The sequence below is a fragment of the Lutjanus erythropterus genome, chromosome 5 (genome assembly GCF_056507025.1).
Source record: "Lutjanus erythropterus isolate fLutEry1 chromosome 5, fLutEry1.hap2, whole genome shotgun sequence".
NCBI lineage: Eukaryota > Metazoa > Chordata > Actinopteri > Lutjaniformes > Lutjanidae > Lutjanus > Lutjanus erythropterus.
In genome coordinates, this window is record NC_139321.1 from 623558 (window position 1) to 644281 (window position 20724).

Here is a 20724-nt window from a genome sequence, read left to right on the forward strand (position 1 = left end):
CTGATTGTAGTCCAAGTAGGATGACGAAAGTTTTAAAATGTAGTACAACTAGCCAAATTACAACCAAGCTGCTCATAAGCTAATTAGCAACACTTTTGGTGAGCTAATTCCCTGACCGTCTGTAGGATAATAAATTTAAATACTCAGAAAAATGTGTGCGTTGCTAGTTGATAGCCTGGCTAAATAGCCAGTTGCTGGAAAGTTAATCACATTATCTTTGTGCTAATTAGCAGCTTGTTAGCAGGCTAACTGGCAAGACTTCTGGTTGATTAATTCTGACAGTTTGTTAGATAGTTCTGATGACTGTTAGCCTAATTAGTACCTTGAGAGTGGTAGCCATTGGTAGCCCAAGCAAGAAGATGGCTACTTCCTGATGGTTGGCTAGCTAATGACTGTTGATAGCTAACTTATCTGCTGTTGAACAGACTAATTAGTGAGACTTTGTTTCATTTTCTTAACCATTTGTCTGGTTATCCTTACTGTTGTTAGCAGCAGGCTATTTAACAAGACTTGTAGCAGGCTAACTCCCTGCCTATCTGTAGGAGCATGCTAACTGCTCATGGTTTAATTAGCAGGCTAATTAGCAGTGTGTTAGCAGCCCAAGCAGCATCATGGTACCTCAGCACTAACTTGAGAGCCAAACATCCGTCTGTCAGGAGACTAATTAGCATGTTGCTGAGGGCTAATCAGCAGGTGGGTGGCGCTGGGTGGCGAGCAGTGGGCGGTGCGTCGGACGGGACGGGACAAGTTGATCCCCGTGGGTTCGAGTCTGCTCAGGTGTTAAGGAATGATGCAGGAAGTTTTAGTTAATCTCAGTTAATCTCTTTCATAAACAAAAATCCTTTAAATCACACTAACTCAGTCCTGTTCATACTGGAATCATCATCATCATCATCATCATCATCATCAGGCGTCCATATTGGAGGTCTTGATTAGTTTCCTGTCGGCTTCACTGCTTCAGACGGGTTCCACTGAGGCGTCGTCACCTCGGAGCAGAGGAGGAGGAGCAGAGGAGGAAGAGGAAGAGGAGGAGGGAGGGAGGTGTGGTGGTGGCGGTGGTGGGGGGGGGGTGAGGTCAGGGCTGTGGATTCAGAGATCAGTCTCTTCTGACCTTCCTGTTCCTGGGAGATCTCCGAAGAACATCATCTTCCAACTTCTGCACAGAGAACATGAGAGAACCATGAAGGTTCCATTTATTCAGACAGAAAAAAACAGGAATGTTACAGTTCTGTCCTCGAAAACATAAAATAATCTTCATGAGCAGCTGAGAAAAACAAACAAACAAAACTTGTGATTTCAAGTATTTTTGAAAAAAATATTTTCCACTAAAAAGAAAAGAACTTCTCAAGTATCCATAAATCTGCAAAGATACCTAAATAAATTCATATTTTAACTCGTCAATAGGAAGTTAAATCCTGCATCTGATTTGATTTCTCTTTAGTTCTCCTTCATGGTATCAAAGCTCCAAACTTCTGACACTTTTTATTTGATATATTTTTTATTTTATTTAAGTCCAATTTAGTTTCTCAATGAAGATTTTCATTTACTAAAGTGAGCAGAAGAGAAAAAGAAAAGGCTTCACAACAAAAATGACTAAAACAAAAGTTTAAATAAAAGTGTGTGCACTTTTATTTATGGAATGATTTATGATTTAATCCATGTGTACGGCACGCGAAGAAAACTGCAGCTGAAGGTTTTTAATTGTTCAACACAAAAGAAAATGATGAAAAAAAGAGGTCAACTTTTGCATCTTCTCTTGACCCTAAAATTCTTCTTATCGATCTGATGATTATTATTATGAAGTGTAAGGTGACCTGAGGCTGACACTGATGCTGTTGGACTGTTCATGTTCTCTTGACCCTAAAATGAACTGTGTTGGTTCTAGTAAACACAGAACATGAACCAGACCTGATGTTTGTCTGCGAGGACTTCAGGTCTTCAGTGTTTTAGCATCAGAATCTTTTTTTTTTTTAAACGCCTCCACTGAATGAAATCCTGCAGGTTGAGACTTTGTTTGTCTTCAGAGGTGACACTTGGACACTGGACATGTTTGTCGTCATGGAAACGTCAGATTGTGATGTTTTTTGTATTTTCTACGATGCAGTGCAGCAGCTCTGTTTCTCTGTCAGTGTTGATTGGATGTTACTCATGAAGTGTGTAATAATGTAATATTACACTGAAGTTGACTGTGATCCTTCACACACTGATGAGACAGGAAATCATTCTCTATCACAAGAGACGGAGGAAAAGCACCAGAACGCAGCATTGCACTGCAGAAAAAAAAGACAAAAACTGTCTCCTTACCTCGTCTCCTGTGTCCTCCTTGTCTTCGTCCTTCTCTGCCTCCTCTTCCTCTTTGTCTGCAGGACTTTCCTCTTCATCGCTCTTCTCTTCTGCAGCTAAAACAAACAAACATTTTGGTCAGACGGACACGGACAGCAGAAGAGACAACAAAAAGTCTGGACGCTGAAGCTACCTGGGCTGCTCTTCTCTGCCTCTTCAGCCTTCTCCTCTTCCTCCTCCTCCTCCTCCTCTGCAGCCTCTTCCTCTTCCTCCTTCACGTCAGGCTGAGGTTCGTCTGTCTTCTTGTACTCTGCTGCCGGCGTCGCCGCTGGGCTCTTCTTCTGCACGACAAACAGGAACCATGTCAGTTTAACTCCTGAAACTCGACCTCTGCTCACACCGACGCCGCTGTCAGGACGACGTTTCACACCACACCTTCAGTTTTCATTCACATGATTCATTTGCACCTCATTAATAAAAACAATACTAATATTTCACTGAGTGGTATCGTGACTTATTTTTCTTAAGATTCGCTTCCCACACAAACACATCTGACCAATCAACCTGCAGTTTCCTGACGACAGTGACTACAGTCAGCAGCTGTTCTGGATCGATCGGTTCTCTGAAAACAGTTTCAGCTCTCTCAGTTTTGGCTGCACCAGGTACCAGGCTTTTTATTCTTTTTATGAAATAAAAAGGAGCATGTGTTGATTACATTTTGGTTTCCACAGTGAGATTCATTTATAGAATGTTTGTTTTTTTTAAAGCAGCCAGCAAGTGCCAACATTTTTGACAAAATTCACTGATTGTCCAACACACAGAATAATCAGGTGTATGAAACTGTCAGATGTGTTCTTTACTTTGACATGTTTCATGTTTTCAGACAGAAAAAACATTTTGTTCGAGCTTCATTCATCTTTTCTTTTTTAAGAACCTAAATGTTGGTTTGTTGCAGACACAAACGCAGATCACAGTCCACACCAGTGGCTCCCAGACTTTTTTTTGCATCGCCCACCCTTTCAGAAGCTGAAGATTTTATTGATACCAATGGCATTATCAATTCTTCTTATCGATCTGATGATTATTATTATTATTAAGTGTAAGGTGACCTGAGGCTGAAACTGAACTTTAGTCAGTTGATGCTGTTGGACTGTTCATGGCTTCCTTCAACCACTGTGGGGCGCTGCAGGATTCAGACTTCCTCCGGAAACACGAGGCTCGTTGTCATACATATAACCTTTATTATCATTATCTAAATATCTGCTTCCTACCAGATAGTGAAATAAAGTTTCACCCCCCCCCCCCAGTTTGGGAACCACTGTTCTACACTACAGTACCACAGGAACACGACTGGCCAACTGGCACCAACAGCACAGCAGAACAAACACTCAGACATGAAGCTACGCTAACGACAGCAGCGGTCAGTCACCAGGCCTGAGGAGCGGCGGTTTGGTAGTCCGACTTCCTGAAACTCTTCCTGTAAGCTGGTGAGACTCAACTGACCCTGATCTGATCCTGACGACCTCTGTGGACAGTCACACACACATGCACACACACGCACACGCACACACACACAGGGACATCAGCACTGACAGCAGCAGCAGGAGGATTCAGATATAAGCCAGACATCAGGAGCTCTGAACTTTAACTTCACTGCATTTCCCTCAAAGAACAAACATCAGCTAACAGGACAGAGTGTGTGTGTGTTTGTGTTTGTGTTTGTGTGTGTTACCTTGCCGGTGCAGCAGAAGACGACGATGAGAACGAGTGGTAACGCCACAGTGAGGACGTAGACGACCCAGAGCCACGGACGCTCCTTTGCAGCATCCAACATCTGAGTCACCAGATCAGGCTGCAACATCAACATCAACACCAAGTCAAAAAGTGAACCATTTCCAGCCCTACATTTCCCATAATGCAACAGGTGTTTTCCCTGCCTCGTCTTTCACACTCCTGCAGTTTGTGTCACAGACTGAAGCGTCTGTCTGTCTCTCTGATGGTTACTGATCTATTAGTGTCTCATGCCGAGAGACGCCGCGTCCTCCAGAGGATTACATCATCACTGAGGTCACTCGGGTTCAAAGCAGCACAGGTTACATCACTGTAAGGAAAAACTTTAAAAAGTCTTCACCTGATTTTCTGAACGACGGGAAGCATCAGACCAGGAATATCTGATGACCGTTGAACTGAAACTGTTTGAAGTTTCATTTCATCAACATCACTCGTTCAGTCTGTGTGTGTGTGTGTGTGTGTGTGTGTGTGTGTGTGTGTGTGTGTGTGTGTGTCATGTGTCATCTTAGAGTCACTGGTTAATTAAAAACATTTTTAACATAAATTGTGATACAAAAATGTTTTAAATTAAATGTTTTTATACATTTTGATTATAAAAAAATAGATTTTTATTTTTTTTTATATATTATATATTGCTTTAATTTAAATTAATCTTTGTGTTAAAATAAAATTTTAATGAGTATAATTAAGTAATTAATCTATAGTAAATTTTAATTCACAGTCATTTTTATGTCCAACTCGTCATCAAAAAGTCTAAATTAAATTAATTTCTTGCTCCCACATTCTGCCAAGCTGTGCAGGAATCAAACCTGAAACTTGAATTCTATTTTTCTTTATTTCTTCCTTCAATGCTACTTTCACACATATTTCTTCTATTTTATTGGTTTAAAAGATTTGGCTGCCTCAGTCTGAATGTAAAGACTCTTTTTCAAAGTAAATCATGAAGCCGTTTCCGTCCTGCACTCACCTCAGCGGCGCCCTCCGCAGCCTTCTTCAGCCCCCAGCCGTCGTTGGCCCAGCGGTCAGCAGTGTTGCGGTCATCTGTGATGAAGAAGTTGTCGAAGAAGATGTCAGAGGTCATGGACCAGAGCTCGAGTCCTACGGCGCTGAACGGACTCATCCTGAACGGGTTCAGGTCTTCGAAGAACGCCGGGTTGGGGATCTTCCTCGGCTTCCAGACGCCCTGAGAACACGAACGGGCAGCGGTGAGGATCCGGCACAAGTTCAAGATAATTTTGTGGTTTTCCAATCCAATCATGGCTGCATCTGAGAGTCTGAATGTGGGCGGGGCTTAGACTCACCTGGTAGTTGGGGTTGTCGATCATGGGGGGCTTCCACTTGCCCTTGTAGTTGGGGTTGTCAATCACTGGTCGTTTCCAAGCGCCGCAGCCGGGGGCAGCCTCGCAAGCGGGGTTAGGGACCTGAGGAGCCTCCCACTCGCCGTCCATGTCCTCGTCCCTGACAGACAGGAGGGAAACGGAGACGTTACCAAAGCGAGACAGATGAGCAGCGATTGGGCTTGGGCTTTTCATCAGCCAATCAGAGGTGGACTTCAACATGATGTAACTCACCAGTCTTCAGGTTTGATGGCGTCAGGGTCTCCGATGTACTCGGGCTCATCGTCTAACCAGCCGTCGGGTTTCACTGCGTCTTCATCTGGAATCTGTGCGGGAGCGTCCTCGTCCCTGCAGACAGACAGACAGACAGACAGACAGACAGACAGACACACACACACACACACACACACAGACACACACACACACACACACACACACAGAAATACTGATTAATGCATGAAGAAATAAAGTGTTAATAACAGCTGAGCGTCAATAATGAAACACGCTGGATAAAATATTCTCTTCTGTCTTCTGAACCCGATTAACTTCGGTGACGTTTTCCATGAAAAGCTGCAGCAGATGATGTCTCCAAGCTCAAGGTTCACTTACTAGCCGTTTCTGGAGCTTTCAACCCGTAACTGCCTTTGAGTTGGGGATGTTTTGATTTTACTTTATTAATTAATATTTCATTCATGCACAATGTCAGTTAACTGTTGCCTCTAAGGTGTTATGCAGCAGCCCACCACCAGCTGGGGCAGCAGCCCCCTCTCGCCCAGCACGTACTGCAGACGCAACCCCAGATGTTTTTAATCAGCAAAGTTGGTCATCTGTCAGAGTTTTAATCTAGGAAATGGAAATAATGTTGACTGTAGACTGTGAGAATAAACTGGTATATAATCACTCGACTGGAGCAACGTGATCACGTTCAGCACAGACAGGGACGATAACCTGCTGCTGCTGAAACACTGAGTGTCTCTGTTCTCAGAGCCTCCTGCTCACCTTCAGCACGGAGAGAAATGGAAAGCTTGACAGCCCTAGTTACGGTTGCTATGACTGGACGGTTGCTGTGTGGAGGCGAGGCTTTGTGAAGGGTCAATTGAGCGTGGTATCCAGCGAATCCACCAGCTGAGACGCCTTTGGTGTTTTAAATGATGTGTAGGCCCGCTGTGTTCAGCAGGTATCTTGTTGTCAACTAGCAGCTCTCAGTTACTGAATTTCCTCTTTGTTTCCACGGTAACCAGCTGTGTGTACTGACCAGTCTTCGGGCTTGGTGGCGGTGGGATCCTGGATCTTGGGCCTCTCGTCCCAGTCCTCAGGCTTCTGGTCATCGGGGTCCTCGATCTCAGCGGGGGGGTTGACCGGGGGGGTCATGTCTGTCAGCAGGCTGCCGCTGTTCACCACCGTCTGATCCACCAGCACCTCGAAGGTGTTGTCAGGGTTCACCACTGGGGGGCGACACACAGAGACGCACACAGTTACACACATGGACTGTCACTAATGTGTGTGTCTTAGTTAGCTGTGTACAGGTGTGTGTGTGTGTGTGTGTCTTACCCAGTGTGTACAGGTGCGTCTTCTTGTCAGTGAAGTAGGTCCTGAGGTCAGCGTCGGGTTTCTTGGCATGTTTCTCTTCGAACTCTCCAGTTTTGGGGTTTTTGTGTCTGAAGATGAAGTGCAGTTTGTAATCTTCTCCACATTTGTCGGGTCCAAACATGATGGTGTACGGAGTTTTATCCACAAACTGGTTCTACAGAAACACAAACACACAATAATTTAAAGTTAGTTATGAGTTGTTTTTTTTTTGACTTTTTTAAAATTTATTCATTAGATCAGACTCAAACATTTTAAACATTAAAGCCTCTGGAAACTCAAATCTACACCAGTCAGTATATGTGGGGAGTGTGTGTGTGTAATGAGTTAAACTGACCAGGTCGAGGTCAGGAGTCTGACTCAGCAGCTTGACGTAGGCGCCGCCACAGTCGATACCTGCCTGGAAGTTCACCTCGTACCTGAACAGAGAGAGAGAGAGAGAGAGAGAAGAGAGCGATGAAGACGTCTGACAGGTGAACGACCACTGAGGAGAAGATCTGATGTAAAAAAAAATCAAAGTTGTTCTTACTGGATGATGAGTGGTTTGGTGTCGAAGGTGAAAGGTCGCAGCAGCTGGGCGGAGATGGCGTGATGTTTGGCTCGAGACTTCAGGACCAGACCTTTGTCTCCAGGCAGCTTACTGTCCTTCATCTCCTCCACTTCCCATTTACCTGTTTATATCATCATCATCATCACCAAGAACTACAACCAGGAGAAGAAACACTACAACCTAAATTAAACCAAGTACATACGAAGATTTAAACGTTGAAGATGAGTACGTACCATCATACTTTGCGATCTCTTCATCAGCGTCCTCCTTCTTGGCGCTGGACAGCACCCAGCTGAAACCAGACAGACAGGAAGTTATGTTACCAACACACCTGATCAGAGAGAGAGAACTCAGCCAGCAGGTCTCACATCCATAAAGTTTTACTCCATATTCATTTGATAAACCTTCATCTTCATCCTCAAAATCTTAACAGTTAATCTGGGACAAATTTAAGAAAACCCTAAAACTAAATCTGGTCACATTCAACAGCTTTGAGTCTCCCTCATATTATCTGCCGTCACTGCTGTTGGTGCAAAATGCATGCTGGGATACTTTGATCAAACAGGTGGTACAAAAACATTTCTGATCATTTGGCGTGTTCTGCTTCAAAGATGTACTTTAATTAAAAAAAAAATAAGATGTACTTTTACATGAGGCTGAACAATTTTGAAAAACATGTCTAATACTTCGATGTTGCAACTGCAATGTGATTTGTGATATTAGAGGAAATAATTATTTTTTTCATCATGATTCATTTTTCTTCACTGAAAAACATGAAAATGATCAGGGTGTGATTTCTGCAGGGATCTGTACTGAACGGTCTGTAGCTGATGATGTGCAGGCCAGGACATCTCTGCAGCATCACAATATTTCATTTATTAATTTACTCCTGCAGCAGCTCTTCCTTAAATTTTAATCATCTTTCAATTAATTTTTCAAGCCCTACGTTTATTTGATTTGCTTATTTAGAACTTTATAAAAAATAATAAAACATGCATGAAAGAAACGCCAAAAACAAAATAAATGTTCAACAGTCTTTCCAAGATCAACAGCACGTTTATCTAGTTGTACCTCTTTTAAACTAATCCATCAATAAATAATCAATCACATAAAGCCACTCTCCTCTCCAGCATCCATCCTCAAAACTAAACCACTGTGTTCATCCTCTTCATGTCTGATCGACAGCTGACTACAACACTACAACAGCAGTTGATGGAATTTCGCCCAAAATCTGATCTAAAGTCAGTCCTTTATTCTGCCATCGATCCCTGAATATCTGCCCCCTTTGAAAACCTCAATCTAACGGCAAAAAAACTTTAACAATCTGTATTTAAACAGCTTATCAACAGTCCAGAGTTGGTCATGTACAGCATCATGTTCTTGTTGCCTGGTAACAGCCTCTGAGACTAATTCATCCAGACCAAACTGTCTGCTGATGATGTGATGGTGCAGATGTAAATAACCGTGTGCTCACCCGTCAAGTGTCCCCCGGTCAAAAGACTCTGCGATATAATGTTCCCCCATCGGCTCTGGAGCCTTGTAGGTCACCTGGACGCAGAGAAGAAGACGGAGACAAAGAAGTGTTAACGATGAAACCTCAGACAACAGAACTGCTGCTGTCGCACCAAATCTGAATATTGATCCTGATCAGGTTACGTTGTGTGTGTGTTTACTTTTGGTTTGGAGGGATTTAAATCAAACTGGAGTCCACTGGTGTTAAACCATCAAACAGTCACAACTAAAACTGCAGGTCACCTCTTTGGTCTTCTGTTACATTTACTTCCTGTAACTTCATTTTTACAAAACTGAATTATTTACTATTGATGTTTATCCTGCATTCAATTAAGAAGTAATATTAAAGCATGTTAGACTGAATTATTCTAGTTAGAAAATACTGAACCAGGTTAAATGTTGTGTTCGTTGTGGTTTCAGTGTGAATGCGGGTCAGTGGATCAGAAGGTCACATCATCATTTTCTTTTTTTTTTGGTGCAAACATTGAGCCATCAGTGTGGCAGACAGACCTCTGATCAAACTATACTCATCAAATATCAGCCCGTATTGATGGTGCTGGGTGATCGATCAGAGCACTTTCCTCAGAAGTTATCATCTTACCTTTGGTGCAGCGGGAGTTTTTGGAGCAGGCGGAGCTTCATCCGTCATGTCCTCCTCCTCCTCAGCTCCAGCCATACTCAGATCCACCTCGTCCTCCACGTCCATGTCGTCATCTGGGTCCTCAGCCCGAGAGACAGGGGCCAAACTGAGGCAGAGGAGCCCCACCGCCGCCAGAAGAACAAACAGCCTGACCCTCTGATCCATAGTCTGCAGAGAGGAAGAGGAGGAGAGAGTGAGCACATCTGGTCCAGCTGTCTGTTTTCACTGGTCTTCAAATGTATTTTGGTCTAACGGGATGTTTTCAGGCTAAAATAATCCTGAATTTGGTTCTTTGAGAGCAGTTCGACGATCAGTTTGTTCATCCTGGATCAATAACACTGCACTCTTATTTTGAAATAAAAGCAAAATAAGTAGAGTAGAAAGTAGGAATATCAGAATGGATTACATGATTACATAATCTGTCAATACTCTGACATACATCTGTGTGCTCCACATGTTTTGACCATATATTTCTCAAGTCTTTCCTGTAATGATTATTCTCAGCAATTATTGTGTCTATCATTTTCTAGATTAATCAATTTATTCTTTGGGCCATAAAATGTCAAAAAAGTAAATGCCAAGATGAAAGGCTCAGAAACCAGAAAATACTCACATTTAAAAAGCTGAAATCAAAGAATCTGGACTTTTTTTAAATTTAAAAAATGACTCGATTGATGATTAATCAATTATCAAAAAAGATTCATTTAATCGATTATTTGATTAATCATTTGCATCTCTATTTTATTTCCCTTTAAACACAGGAAGTAAGTGTGTGTGTAAAACTGCAGCAGGTCAATAAATCTGAACACGACCAACCCTCCCTGTGTGTGTGTGTGTGTGTGTGTGTGTGTGTGTGTGTGTGTGTGTGTGTGTGTGTCTGTCTGTGTGTGTGTGTGTGTTGTGGGGTGCTGCAGTAATCCCACAGGATGTAATCTCATTAAAGTTAACGGAGCTGAGGTGGCACGTCCTGTGGGTGCTGTTTGGTAACCATGGCGATGGATTGGCGCCAGGGCGACGCAGGTTAACAACCTGTAGAGTGTGTTAATGATGGAGGGACCTGATACAGTGTGTGTGTGTGTGCGTGCGTGCGTGTGTGTGTGTGCGTGTGTGTGTGTGTGTGTGTGTGTGTGTGTGAGCAGCTGTTAGCAGACAGATCCACTGAGAGCTTGTGACGTTTCTAAAATGCAGCAGGGACCGACAACAGTTGTCAAACATGAATGTAACATGTGTACATCCTGCTGCTCTGATACAGCTGACCTGGGACCTGTTGGTTCTTATTTAAAACTGGTTTGGCATCATCAGGACCTGCTGTCAAAACCCCACATTTCTCATTTTTCAAATTATTATCAGCTCATAGGATAAAATATTCCTTTATTATTCCCACAGAGGGGAAAGTTATGGTGTTACAGCAGCAAAGTGCAGAGCAGAAATATAAAGAAGCATCAATAAAAAAATGTTATATAAAAAAATAAAGCAAGAGGAAATTTTAAAAAAAGTAACCATTTAATCAAATTAATATAAAAATAAAAATGGAAACACTACAAACAGGGGAAATATAAACAACAGGAACAGTACATAGAATATAAAGTCCATTTCTGATGACAACAATAATTTAAATTTTCTGACATATTAATGCATCACAAAAACTAAGATATGTCCAGACTAAGATACAAGGCTGGGTCAATATTTTTATGGTTATTGAGAATCAAAAGTCTTGTAGGGCTGCGACTAACAATTAGTCTCATAATTGTTAGTTAATTGTGTTATTTTCTCGATGAATCAATTCATAGTTGTTTGGTCAATAAAATGTCAGAAAGTGGTGCAAAATGTGGATCAGTGTGTGTCCTGAAGTCCAAGATGACGTCCTCTTTCCTCCTCTCTGACAAGACACGGAATATCTTTGAGTTGTGGACAAAACAAGACATCTGAGGACGTCATCTTGGACTCTGAGAAACTAATAATCGACCATGAGAATAATTGTTAGTTGCAGCCCTAAAATGAACTCTGATCTGCTCTTGATGTGTAATAAAGACAAATTAAACTCTGGTTGTGTTCAGGTCTCTGGTCTTCATGTGAACCTGCAGCTCGTCTCACTCAGCAGACTGAAGGCCTAATCAGATTAACCTGCAGCAGGATTAGCATGAGTAGCTAACAGCCTCGCAGCACAGTGATGAGTGTGACCACCAACAGCATCACTACATGTTAGCTTAGCATCAAGCCGTCTGCACAGCATCCACGTGGCGTCTGAGGGAATTAAGTGCAGAGCCACAGAGACTCAAGACATTTCCTTTAGAAATGTTTAAAAAAGATAAAGTCACCTGTGAGGGTTTTTGTGACTAATGATATCAGAAGTCAATTAATCAATTAATGAGACTATTGTGATACGTAATTAATCATTTGAGACTTTTTCATGAAAAATGACAAATATTTGCTGGTTTACGTTCCGGGGGGGATGGGGGTGAGGGTCAGCAACAAACATGTATACTACTCCTTTTCATTTGTTACTCGAGTATTTGCCTGTTGAGTTTGTTGTGTAGGTTTACTGAACTTTCTTCATTTCAAACGTAAAAAGGAAAAAAAGGACAGGAATATTAATAATTTCCATTCATTCATTAGCTATATGATCATACATGTCATATTTTTGGATTGTTGTTCAGATAAGACATTTAAAGATGTCACCTTGAACTCTGGGAACTGAATAAAAAATTTTTTTTTTCCATTTTCTGACATTTTACAGACCAAACAAGTCAGTCTGATACTGGCCAAAATCAGCAGACTGGATGTCAGAAAAGAGGAAAAGGTATCATTAGCTCAAAGTGTCACGTAAACACTTGGGCCTAATTACACTTTGAGCAACATGCTGCAGAGAGAAAAGTGTCACAAGTAACACAGATGAAATTATTTTCATTTTGAAAGTCTGAATGGTGAAAAAAAAAAGATCTAAATTGCCATTAAAAGTTCTGCATGAGGAAAAGTTTAAATAAAGAGAAGCAGCAGTATTGTTCAGCTGAGTCATGTTCTATGTTCTTCTTCCTTCACTGGAGCAGAACATTTGTTCTCAGGTTGACAGTGATGTTTTTTAGATATAAGTTAACCAAATGGCCCATTCAAATGTATTATTGACAGCTTAGCTGTTGAAGAGAGGGGAAATGGCAGTATTGGACTGGTATCAGCAGATACTCATGGTTGTGGCATCGTACTGGACATGAAAAAGTGTCATGAAGCCACTGTTACCGTTTACATGAAATAAAAAATTCTCTGATAACCTGAATGAAGCAGTCTGTTTTATGTTTTATGAAACAAGAAATTCCTCTTTCATATCATCACATCCTGCGTGGAGATGTTTCTTCATGCCAGTAAACCTTGGCGTCCATGACGGAACGTTAACTCGTCACTGCTATGTCACAAGATCACAGACACATGTGACTCCACCCTGAACCTGCTGGGCTGCTGCTTAGTTTGAAACTTTAAGCGACTGAATCGACTCCATTAAAAAACAAAACAGAAAACCACCACAGCTCAGAACTGAAGCAGACACCAAGGACCAGTTCCAATCCATATGTTTGTGCGCTCCACCTGTTTTCACATGTTTAGACCTGTTTTTCAGCTAGTGATCAGTGTGGCGATAATTTTTCTACTAATCAATTAGTTGTTTGGATCATAAAATGTCAGAAAATGTTGAAAAATGTTGATAAAAATCCAAGATGACATCCTCAAATCCCAAAGATATTCAGTTTGCTCTCATAGAGGACAATCCACCCATAAAGTATTCACATTTAATGAGCTGGAATCAGAGAAATGTGATTACTCTGACTGAGCAATGTGATTTGATATATTAGAGGTGATGATCAATTTTGCATCATTATTCTTATTTTGATTGACAAACATGTTAACATGACACGGGATGTTTTTTTTGTTTTTTTGCAGGAATCTGTACAGAGTGACGACGTTTTTTAAGTCTGTAGAATCTGATTTGTAGGACAGGACGTCTGTCTAATTTCACCTTTAACAAATATTGCACCTCCTGTGATCTCAAAACTGCAGGAAGCCATGTTACAATTTTGACCAAATTTAGATTAATTGTGCAGCACTAATTGTGTTGTTGTCCAACGAACTGATTTAATATCGTATCATGACAAAACTTTATTCTTCTAAAGCTGATCAAAGTATGTAAATGTTTATCACTGTAGTTTATTATAGTGCATTTGTTGGGGACTATTTTAAGCAGCAGATTACTCCACATTTGGTGCTCAGGTCAGTATCTTTGGCAGCAGGATGGTGTGTGTGAAACTGAGTCTGTATAAACTACAGTGTGTGTTCATCAATGTGTTTTTGGATGACAGAGAAGCTCTGAGGCAGAGAGCAGAGCAGAGCAACACCATGGTCCTCCTCCGTCCTGCAGCAGTAATGAGCTTTTAGAGGGTCTCTGATTGGCTGATAACAGTCTGTTAATCAGTTCAAAGGAACCAGCTGAAGTTGCTGTTATCCACCCGGACGGACAGCAGCAGCAGAGTTATCGTTAATCTGATATTAGAGTCAGTTTAGCCTGCAGGACATCTGCTGCTCCTCTGATTCACTGTCTGATAAACCAAACTGGTTTCTAACTGGGTTTGAAAAGAAAACAGACTCCAAGACGTCCCAGACGACGTCTTCAAATGTCTGGATTTGTACAACCAACAGTTTAAAACCTGATGTGATTCATTTTACTGTGTTTTAAACAGAAAAAAAGACTAAGAAAGTAAAAAATACAACTAGAAACACCTTCATTTTTTCTGCCATTGAACTGAAATGATCACATTAATCTACAAACTGGCACCAGTGTTTGTCAGATTCTTGTGAAAATGTAGTTAATTCTAAACTTTATTTTAGGAAAATCCACTTCAGTATCAGTGATGTGACTCCTGCAAATGTGACTCTTACATATTTAAATACAAAAATATTTGGACAGCATGAAGGACAATGTGTCCATTATGAATCACTGACTCGACTCAACAGCTGCATGAACTCTGAAAACTGTTTTAATGCTTCACTGTTTCTCAGTGTTTGAAAACTTTTTTTTTTTTATATCTAAACCTAAATATGAGATATTAGTCACAATGTGTGACTGTGCACTGAACTCAACTGCATTTTATTGACATCGAGTTTTTTGTCTGGCTTTGCATTAGTTAAGAAAATTTTGTTATCTTGTTGAATGGAAAAAAGTTTGAGGCCTTTCTGGGCGTGGAGCTCATTTAAAGACGTACTGACTTCATTAAACAGCAGAATGAGCCTTTATCAGCCTGCTTCAGGTAACTCAGCAGCAGTCAGACAGGACGAGCAGGTTACAGGTTAAACTAACAGAAACAGAGACGAGCTGCTGTCCGTCATTACATTCATGACTGACTGAGTTTTTAAAGTACAGATGCATGATGCTGCTGTCTGCTTAATTTAAAAAAAATCTTTCTGCTCTTTCTGCTAATACATGTTTCTGGAGTGGAATAATAAAATGTGAGGTAATAATTCCTGATAGGGTTTTTGTGGATGTTAATGTTTAAAATACAACATTTGTTTTCATACCACTGTTGTCTTTTAGAAAGCTCAGAGTGTTTAGCCTGATTATTTTCTTGATTAAGCGGCTGGTTTTTTAGTCCACACCATATCAGAAAACGGTGAAAAAATCCCAATCAGTGTTTCTCAAGATGACGTCCTTAAATGTCCTGTTTTTATCCACAACCCAAAGATAATCAGTTACTGTCATAAAGGTGTAATGAAAATAGAAAATATTCATATTTAAGAAGCTGAAATGAGAGAATCTTGACTTTTTCAATAAAAAAAAATCGCTTCAATCAATTATCAGAATAGTTGGCTGCAAGTAAATAATCGTTTAGCCGATTAATTACTGCAGCTCTAGAAATGGTGGCCATGCTATTCTGATGTCACGGTTTCATTTCATGATTCATTCATAATTGTGATCTGAAATTAATCTGGAGGACAGGAAGTGCAGAGCCGGTTTCTATCTGACTGACTCCAGATCAGAGCGGGTGGCAGTCCAACACTCTGCCCTGAATCCTGAGAGAAACCAGCAGGTTGAACTGGTCAGACTGGGCAGCTTCACCCGAGAGACTGGATCCCAACATGAGCTCATGAATCAAACAACACGTGGAGTCATTGAAGCCCCATCAGATAAACCAGGTCCTGACTTTGTTTAGCCAGGAAACAAACATCCCTGAAAGTTTCACCGTAACTGAAGCAACACAAAGTCACTTGTGAGGATCTGCAGCTCTCCTCTGTTCTTTTAATACAGATTGAACACAGTCGTGGTTTTGGTGTGGCCCGTTTCCAGACCTCTGAATCGCTGCCAGGATCTCACATTTTTCTCAGCTTTTCAAACACGTCTGGTGTCGTGCATCAAGACTGACTGATGATGGGAAACAAAATGCTAAATGCAAACCCGTGATTGGCATTTGACATCATTTCAACAATTCATTTAAGACGATGTTTTCAGCCCTCATACCTCCTATGCCCTAAATTTTGAGGCTCTTGTATTTGTCTGAAAAGGAGCCTGCAGTGTGTCAACATTTAGAAAATTCAACTAAAGTGGAGTATTAAGAGAAATAACAAATGTTGGTGTCAGAGATGCTTTTTAAATGGTGCAATGTTAACAAGTAAATTTTCCTCAATAGCTTGTAAGTTAGAACATTTGATCAATTTAAGTAATATCTCAGGATTATTCTGTACCTGTTTGCTTCAACACTGAGCTGAACTTATGTTTACAGTAAAAATAAAAACTGAAACTTTAACTGCAAAAATACCCTCTCCCTTTCCAGCTTCTGCAATTTCAGAATTGGCTGCTTTTGCCAGATTTATAGAGTTGTGATGATTAGCTTACTATTTTGATATTTGATTAATGGTTAAAGGGAAAAAAAATCCAAGTGTCAGCTTTTTAAATGCAAATATTTTTTGGTTTCTTTACTCCTCTCTGACAGTATGAAAGCTGCAGAGATGTCCTGAACTGAAAATATTGTTCTCCAGATTTAAGACAATATGTTTGTTTGGTTAAGATCATGATGATTTTTTGTTCATTTTTAAGTGGAAATGACAACTGTGGTGTAAAACTGATCATCCCCACCAATCCCAGTATGTCAAAAAGGTGTGTGTGTGTGTGTGTTTTTAAACCAGATCAAGCTGTTTTAATTGTTCACTTTGACTGAATATCTGGCCAAAAAAGACATGAAGACATCACCTTGGTATGGACAACATCACCACCAGTCTTTTAGTGAATGATTAATCATGATTACTAATTGACAGGTTGCAAATAATCATTAGTTACCTTTTTTAACCTGACATATTTTGTCATCTTTAAAAAGTTTAGTATCTCTCATACAATTTTAAATAACGGTCTGCGTGTTTGAAAAAAATATCTGGTTACAAAACACAGCAGGTTGGTAGTGATGGAGCTAACTGAGTCCCGACACTCACTCATTCATTCATTCATTAGACTTTAACTTAATTCACTTTTCATCGTGTAGTCTTCACATTTTGACTCATAGTTATATCCTTTACATCAACTCGTGCAGTTCTTCACGGTGTTCTCATTAGATCAATCTCTTCTCTTCGCTAGGAACACGGTGCACACAGCTAGCTTAGCTTAACTTAGCTTAGCTTAGCTGCTTACGAAATAACTGTCAGTGTGTTTGAACCGAGACAGAAAACTGCAGCTTCCTCCGAACAAACACAAATACAGTTATATTCACTTTCACTGGAATATATCGATAAATGTATGATATAAATAAATCGATTCAATGACATTAAAGGCCCGGGCAGCAGCTAACAGGCTAGCTGGATTCACCTGTAGTTAATTAGCTTCAGTTAGCCACTCAGCCTGATGCTAACAGCACGCTACAGACAGCGAGCGTCATTTTTAACGTATAAAAACTAATATTATCTGAATAATTAAAGTGCAGACATGATAAGTAACTCGCCATCTGTCAGAAAACGCCGCCCTCCCGCTGTGTTCCCCGGTAAAAAGTCACATTAGTCGGTCTCTTTACTCACCTCCGGCTCGCCGATGTGACCGCCTGGGAACCACTGAGGAGGATCACGTGGGATATTGGAGGGTACAGACCGCCTCCTCCCGAAGCTGATTGGTCATCCAGAGCCAACAGTTGACGTTTCCTGTCAACTGTCAACAGCTGATTGGTCGGAGGAGAATCTCGGTCGGACTGGACAAAGCCCGCCCCCAGGAGCTGAACCTCGTGGACAGCGGTGATTGGTCCAGCTGTCAGGGGAAGTGTGCGCTCATTGGCTGTAGTGAGGATGACGAAAAGGCTTAATGACTGAGATTGAAAGAGATTTTATTACAGTAGAGTAAAAAAGTGTAATTACAAAATTTAATATTTTTATTATTATTATCTTTTTTTTTACTCACTAATGTTCTCTAATACTGATCTTTGAAGTACTGTAAAAAGTAAATTACAGGTGTTGGATCAATAAAGTTTATCTGATCTTATCTTATTAAAATAATGAGGATACTTCTTTTTTTTTACATCTTTATTTTGTTAACTTAATATTTAGTCAACTTAATATTTAGTCACAAGAAAGAAGGTAAATTATAGTATTTAAGTACTATATAAAGCACTTTTTTTTCCTTTTTTTTTTTTTTTTTTACATTTTTGAACATTGTTTGACATTTCATAGACCAAATAACTACTTGATTGATCAAGGATTTTGTTATTTAGAGTTGCAACAAGTAATTGATTAATTGTGAAGCAATTATTGAATTAATTGCCAAATATTTTGATAATTGATTAAACAGATTTAGTCATTTTTCAATTTAAAAAAAACTCCAAATTCTCTGATTTCAGCTTCTTAAATGTGAATATTTTCTGGTTTCTTCACTCCTCTCTCAGTAAACTGAATATCTTTGAGTTGTGGACAAAAAAAGACATCTGAGGACGTCATCTCTCTATAATTTTGATATTCTTCTTAAGAAATGACAAAAAAAGAAATTATTTGATCATCAAAATATTTGGTGATTAATTTCAAAGGCCATAAATAATCAATAAATTGTTGCGTTTGTTGTTGTTTGCTCTTGTTTGTGTATTTTCTCAACATAAATCATATTCAGTTAACTTTCTTTCACTCTCTGTTACCCCCCTGGTCATCTGAGCCCCCTCCTGTGGACCCTGTGCCCCCTCAGGGGGGCCCACCCCTCAGTTTGGGAACCACTGAGCTGACCGATTGGTGTCATCTGGCTTGATCGATACTGATTGATAGATATAATTGGGTATGATCTGTGTAACAAATGAAAATCTATGGAGTGTTTCCTCAGAATGTTACTGAAGAAGAAATTGATCCGACCACAGACTCTAATGAACTCAGTCTAGTTCACGAGAACAGCTGGTTACCATGAAAACAGTCACAGTTTGGTTTGGTTGAGGAAAAGTCATGTTTTGGTCTAAAATAAGTATATTAAGTTATGTAATGTGATGGAAGTTAAATACATTACGTCCATTAACATGCAGATAAAACAAGCTCAAACCATGACTGTTGTTTTTTGTGCCCAGTTTGGATGAAACCACGCCCACTTCCACAGGACGAAAGCAGTGACAGTATACAACAGCAGATGAAAACTGGACTCTGATTGGCTATCATATGCTGCGTAATGTGGAAGTGGGCGTGGTTTCGTCTTAACTGGGTTTGAAAAATGATTGACACGTCCAAACCTTTTTGGTTTTACTCGAGACATGAACTTTGCTCTCCTGCTGAGGTCCTGAGTTAGTTTGACTCGTCCAACAGTCCCGACATGAACCGTCTTTATTCTACGTCACCTGACTCTTTTATGTGTTTGGACACGTCTGCTCTCCACAGAAGATTTTTTTCCTATTTTCTTCTTATAGATTAGTTGTACGGCCAAATTGTGATTCCTTTAAATCTAATTTGCTCAAGTTTGTGAAAATACGCTCATTTTTTCTTTGTTCCTTTTTCTCTTGAAAAAAAAAAAAAAAAAACTTTCCAAAAACTCTCCACAGAAGTTAACAGGAGGGACTGGCGTATCATCGGCTCATAATCCGAAACTAACGTCTAAAGTCGCGTTATTTGTACGCAGACTGAAGAGATGGAGCTGGTATTTCCAAACATGTTGAACTACTCCTTTAATTCTCTCAGGCAGCATGTCAGTGCAGATCTGTGAGGGTCATGTGATCTTCGTCCATGTGACCAACGTCTCATCAGAAGGACTCAACAACAGGCTCTTTTTATTCCTTTAATTCACTGTGATGAAGGATTGATATCAGCGTCCCCCTGAAATGTCTGTATGAATCAACTTCACTCTGGTTCCATTTGTACACAGATTTTCTCTGTATCTGTTTACTTAAACGCTTAATTTTACTTTAGTCTCACTTAATTTTACACGTGTGAAACTGAAGGCTTTTATTGTGGAGAGCTCAGTTTTTAGGGTCACCAGCTATTTCCTGTCACCTCACTTTTTTCTGCATGAAATTGGAGTAAAAGCCACAGCTTTCCTGACATTAGTCTGCTTCTCACCAGTGAAGTGATGTTTCATCATTTTCTCTTGATGAAGCCGATGAAATCTGCCCCCAAAAAAACTGACCCAAATCATCAAACTTTTATCCACAAACATCATTTAAATTTCTGTCTTTATTACAATTCACAGATTGGATAGAAGTTTAAGATCATTTAAATAGAGTTTATCTAAAGGATACAAAAGACAAACACAAGATTATAGCAATGCATTCCAGTGCATCTTACAAAGAACAGAAAAAAATTAAAGAACAGAAATGAAAAGTCGAGATGTTTCCTGAAGCTTGAAGATGCAAAAATCAGAAAAATCTGTTCGCTCAGTTTTCCATCTGAACCGTCGACTGGATGAAGTCCAGCGGTGACAGACGAGACTGCGAGGTGTTGGAGGAAATGTTTTTTAAATCGCTCCTTTAAATTAGTAATTTTGTTCTCCTGATTGACTTAGTTTGTTCCCTTGAATTAATAATTGGTGCACCTGAATAACAGAGAACTCGATGGATTTG

At 40.3% G+C, this 20724-nt stretch overlaps 1 protein-coding gene across 2 annotated transcripts; it reads right to left on the minus strand.

The window, feature by feature from the left end:
* Nucleotides 1-1040: 1040 nt before the first annotated feature.
* canx (calnexin) lies at nt 1041-17880 on the minus strand. Of its 2 annotated transcripts, XM_084718520.1 has the most exons (16): nt 17735-17880; nt 9662-9868; nt 9023-9096; nt 7782-7840; nt 7528-7669; nt 7336-7417; nt 6963-7155; nt 6667-6856; nt 5646-5759; nt 5376-5532; nt 5042-5257; nt 4016-4135; nt 3713-3808; nt 2477-2624; nt 2305-2399; nt 1041-1156 (listed from the first exon to the last, which is right to left on the minus strand). In XM_084718520.1, exons 2-16 carry the CDS (start codon nt 9863-9865, stop codon nt 1097-1099), a joined length of 1950 nt encoding a protein of 649 aa, XP_084574646.1. In that variant the 5' UTR covers nt 9866-9868; nt 17735-17880; the 3' UTR covers nt 1041-1096. The 2 variants fall into 2 exon arrangements, with proteins under 2 accessions (XP_084574646.1, XP_084574644.1); XM_084718518.1 differs by lacking the exon at nt 3713-3808.
* Between the last annotated feature and the right edge of the window lie 2844 nt (nt 17881-20724).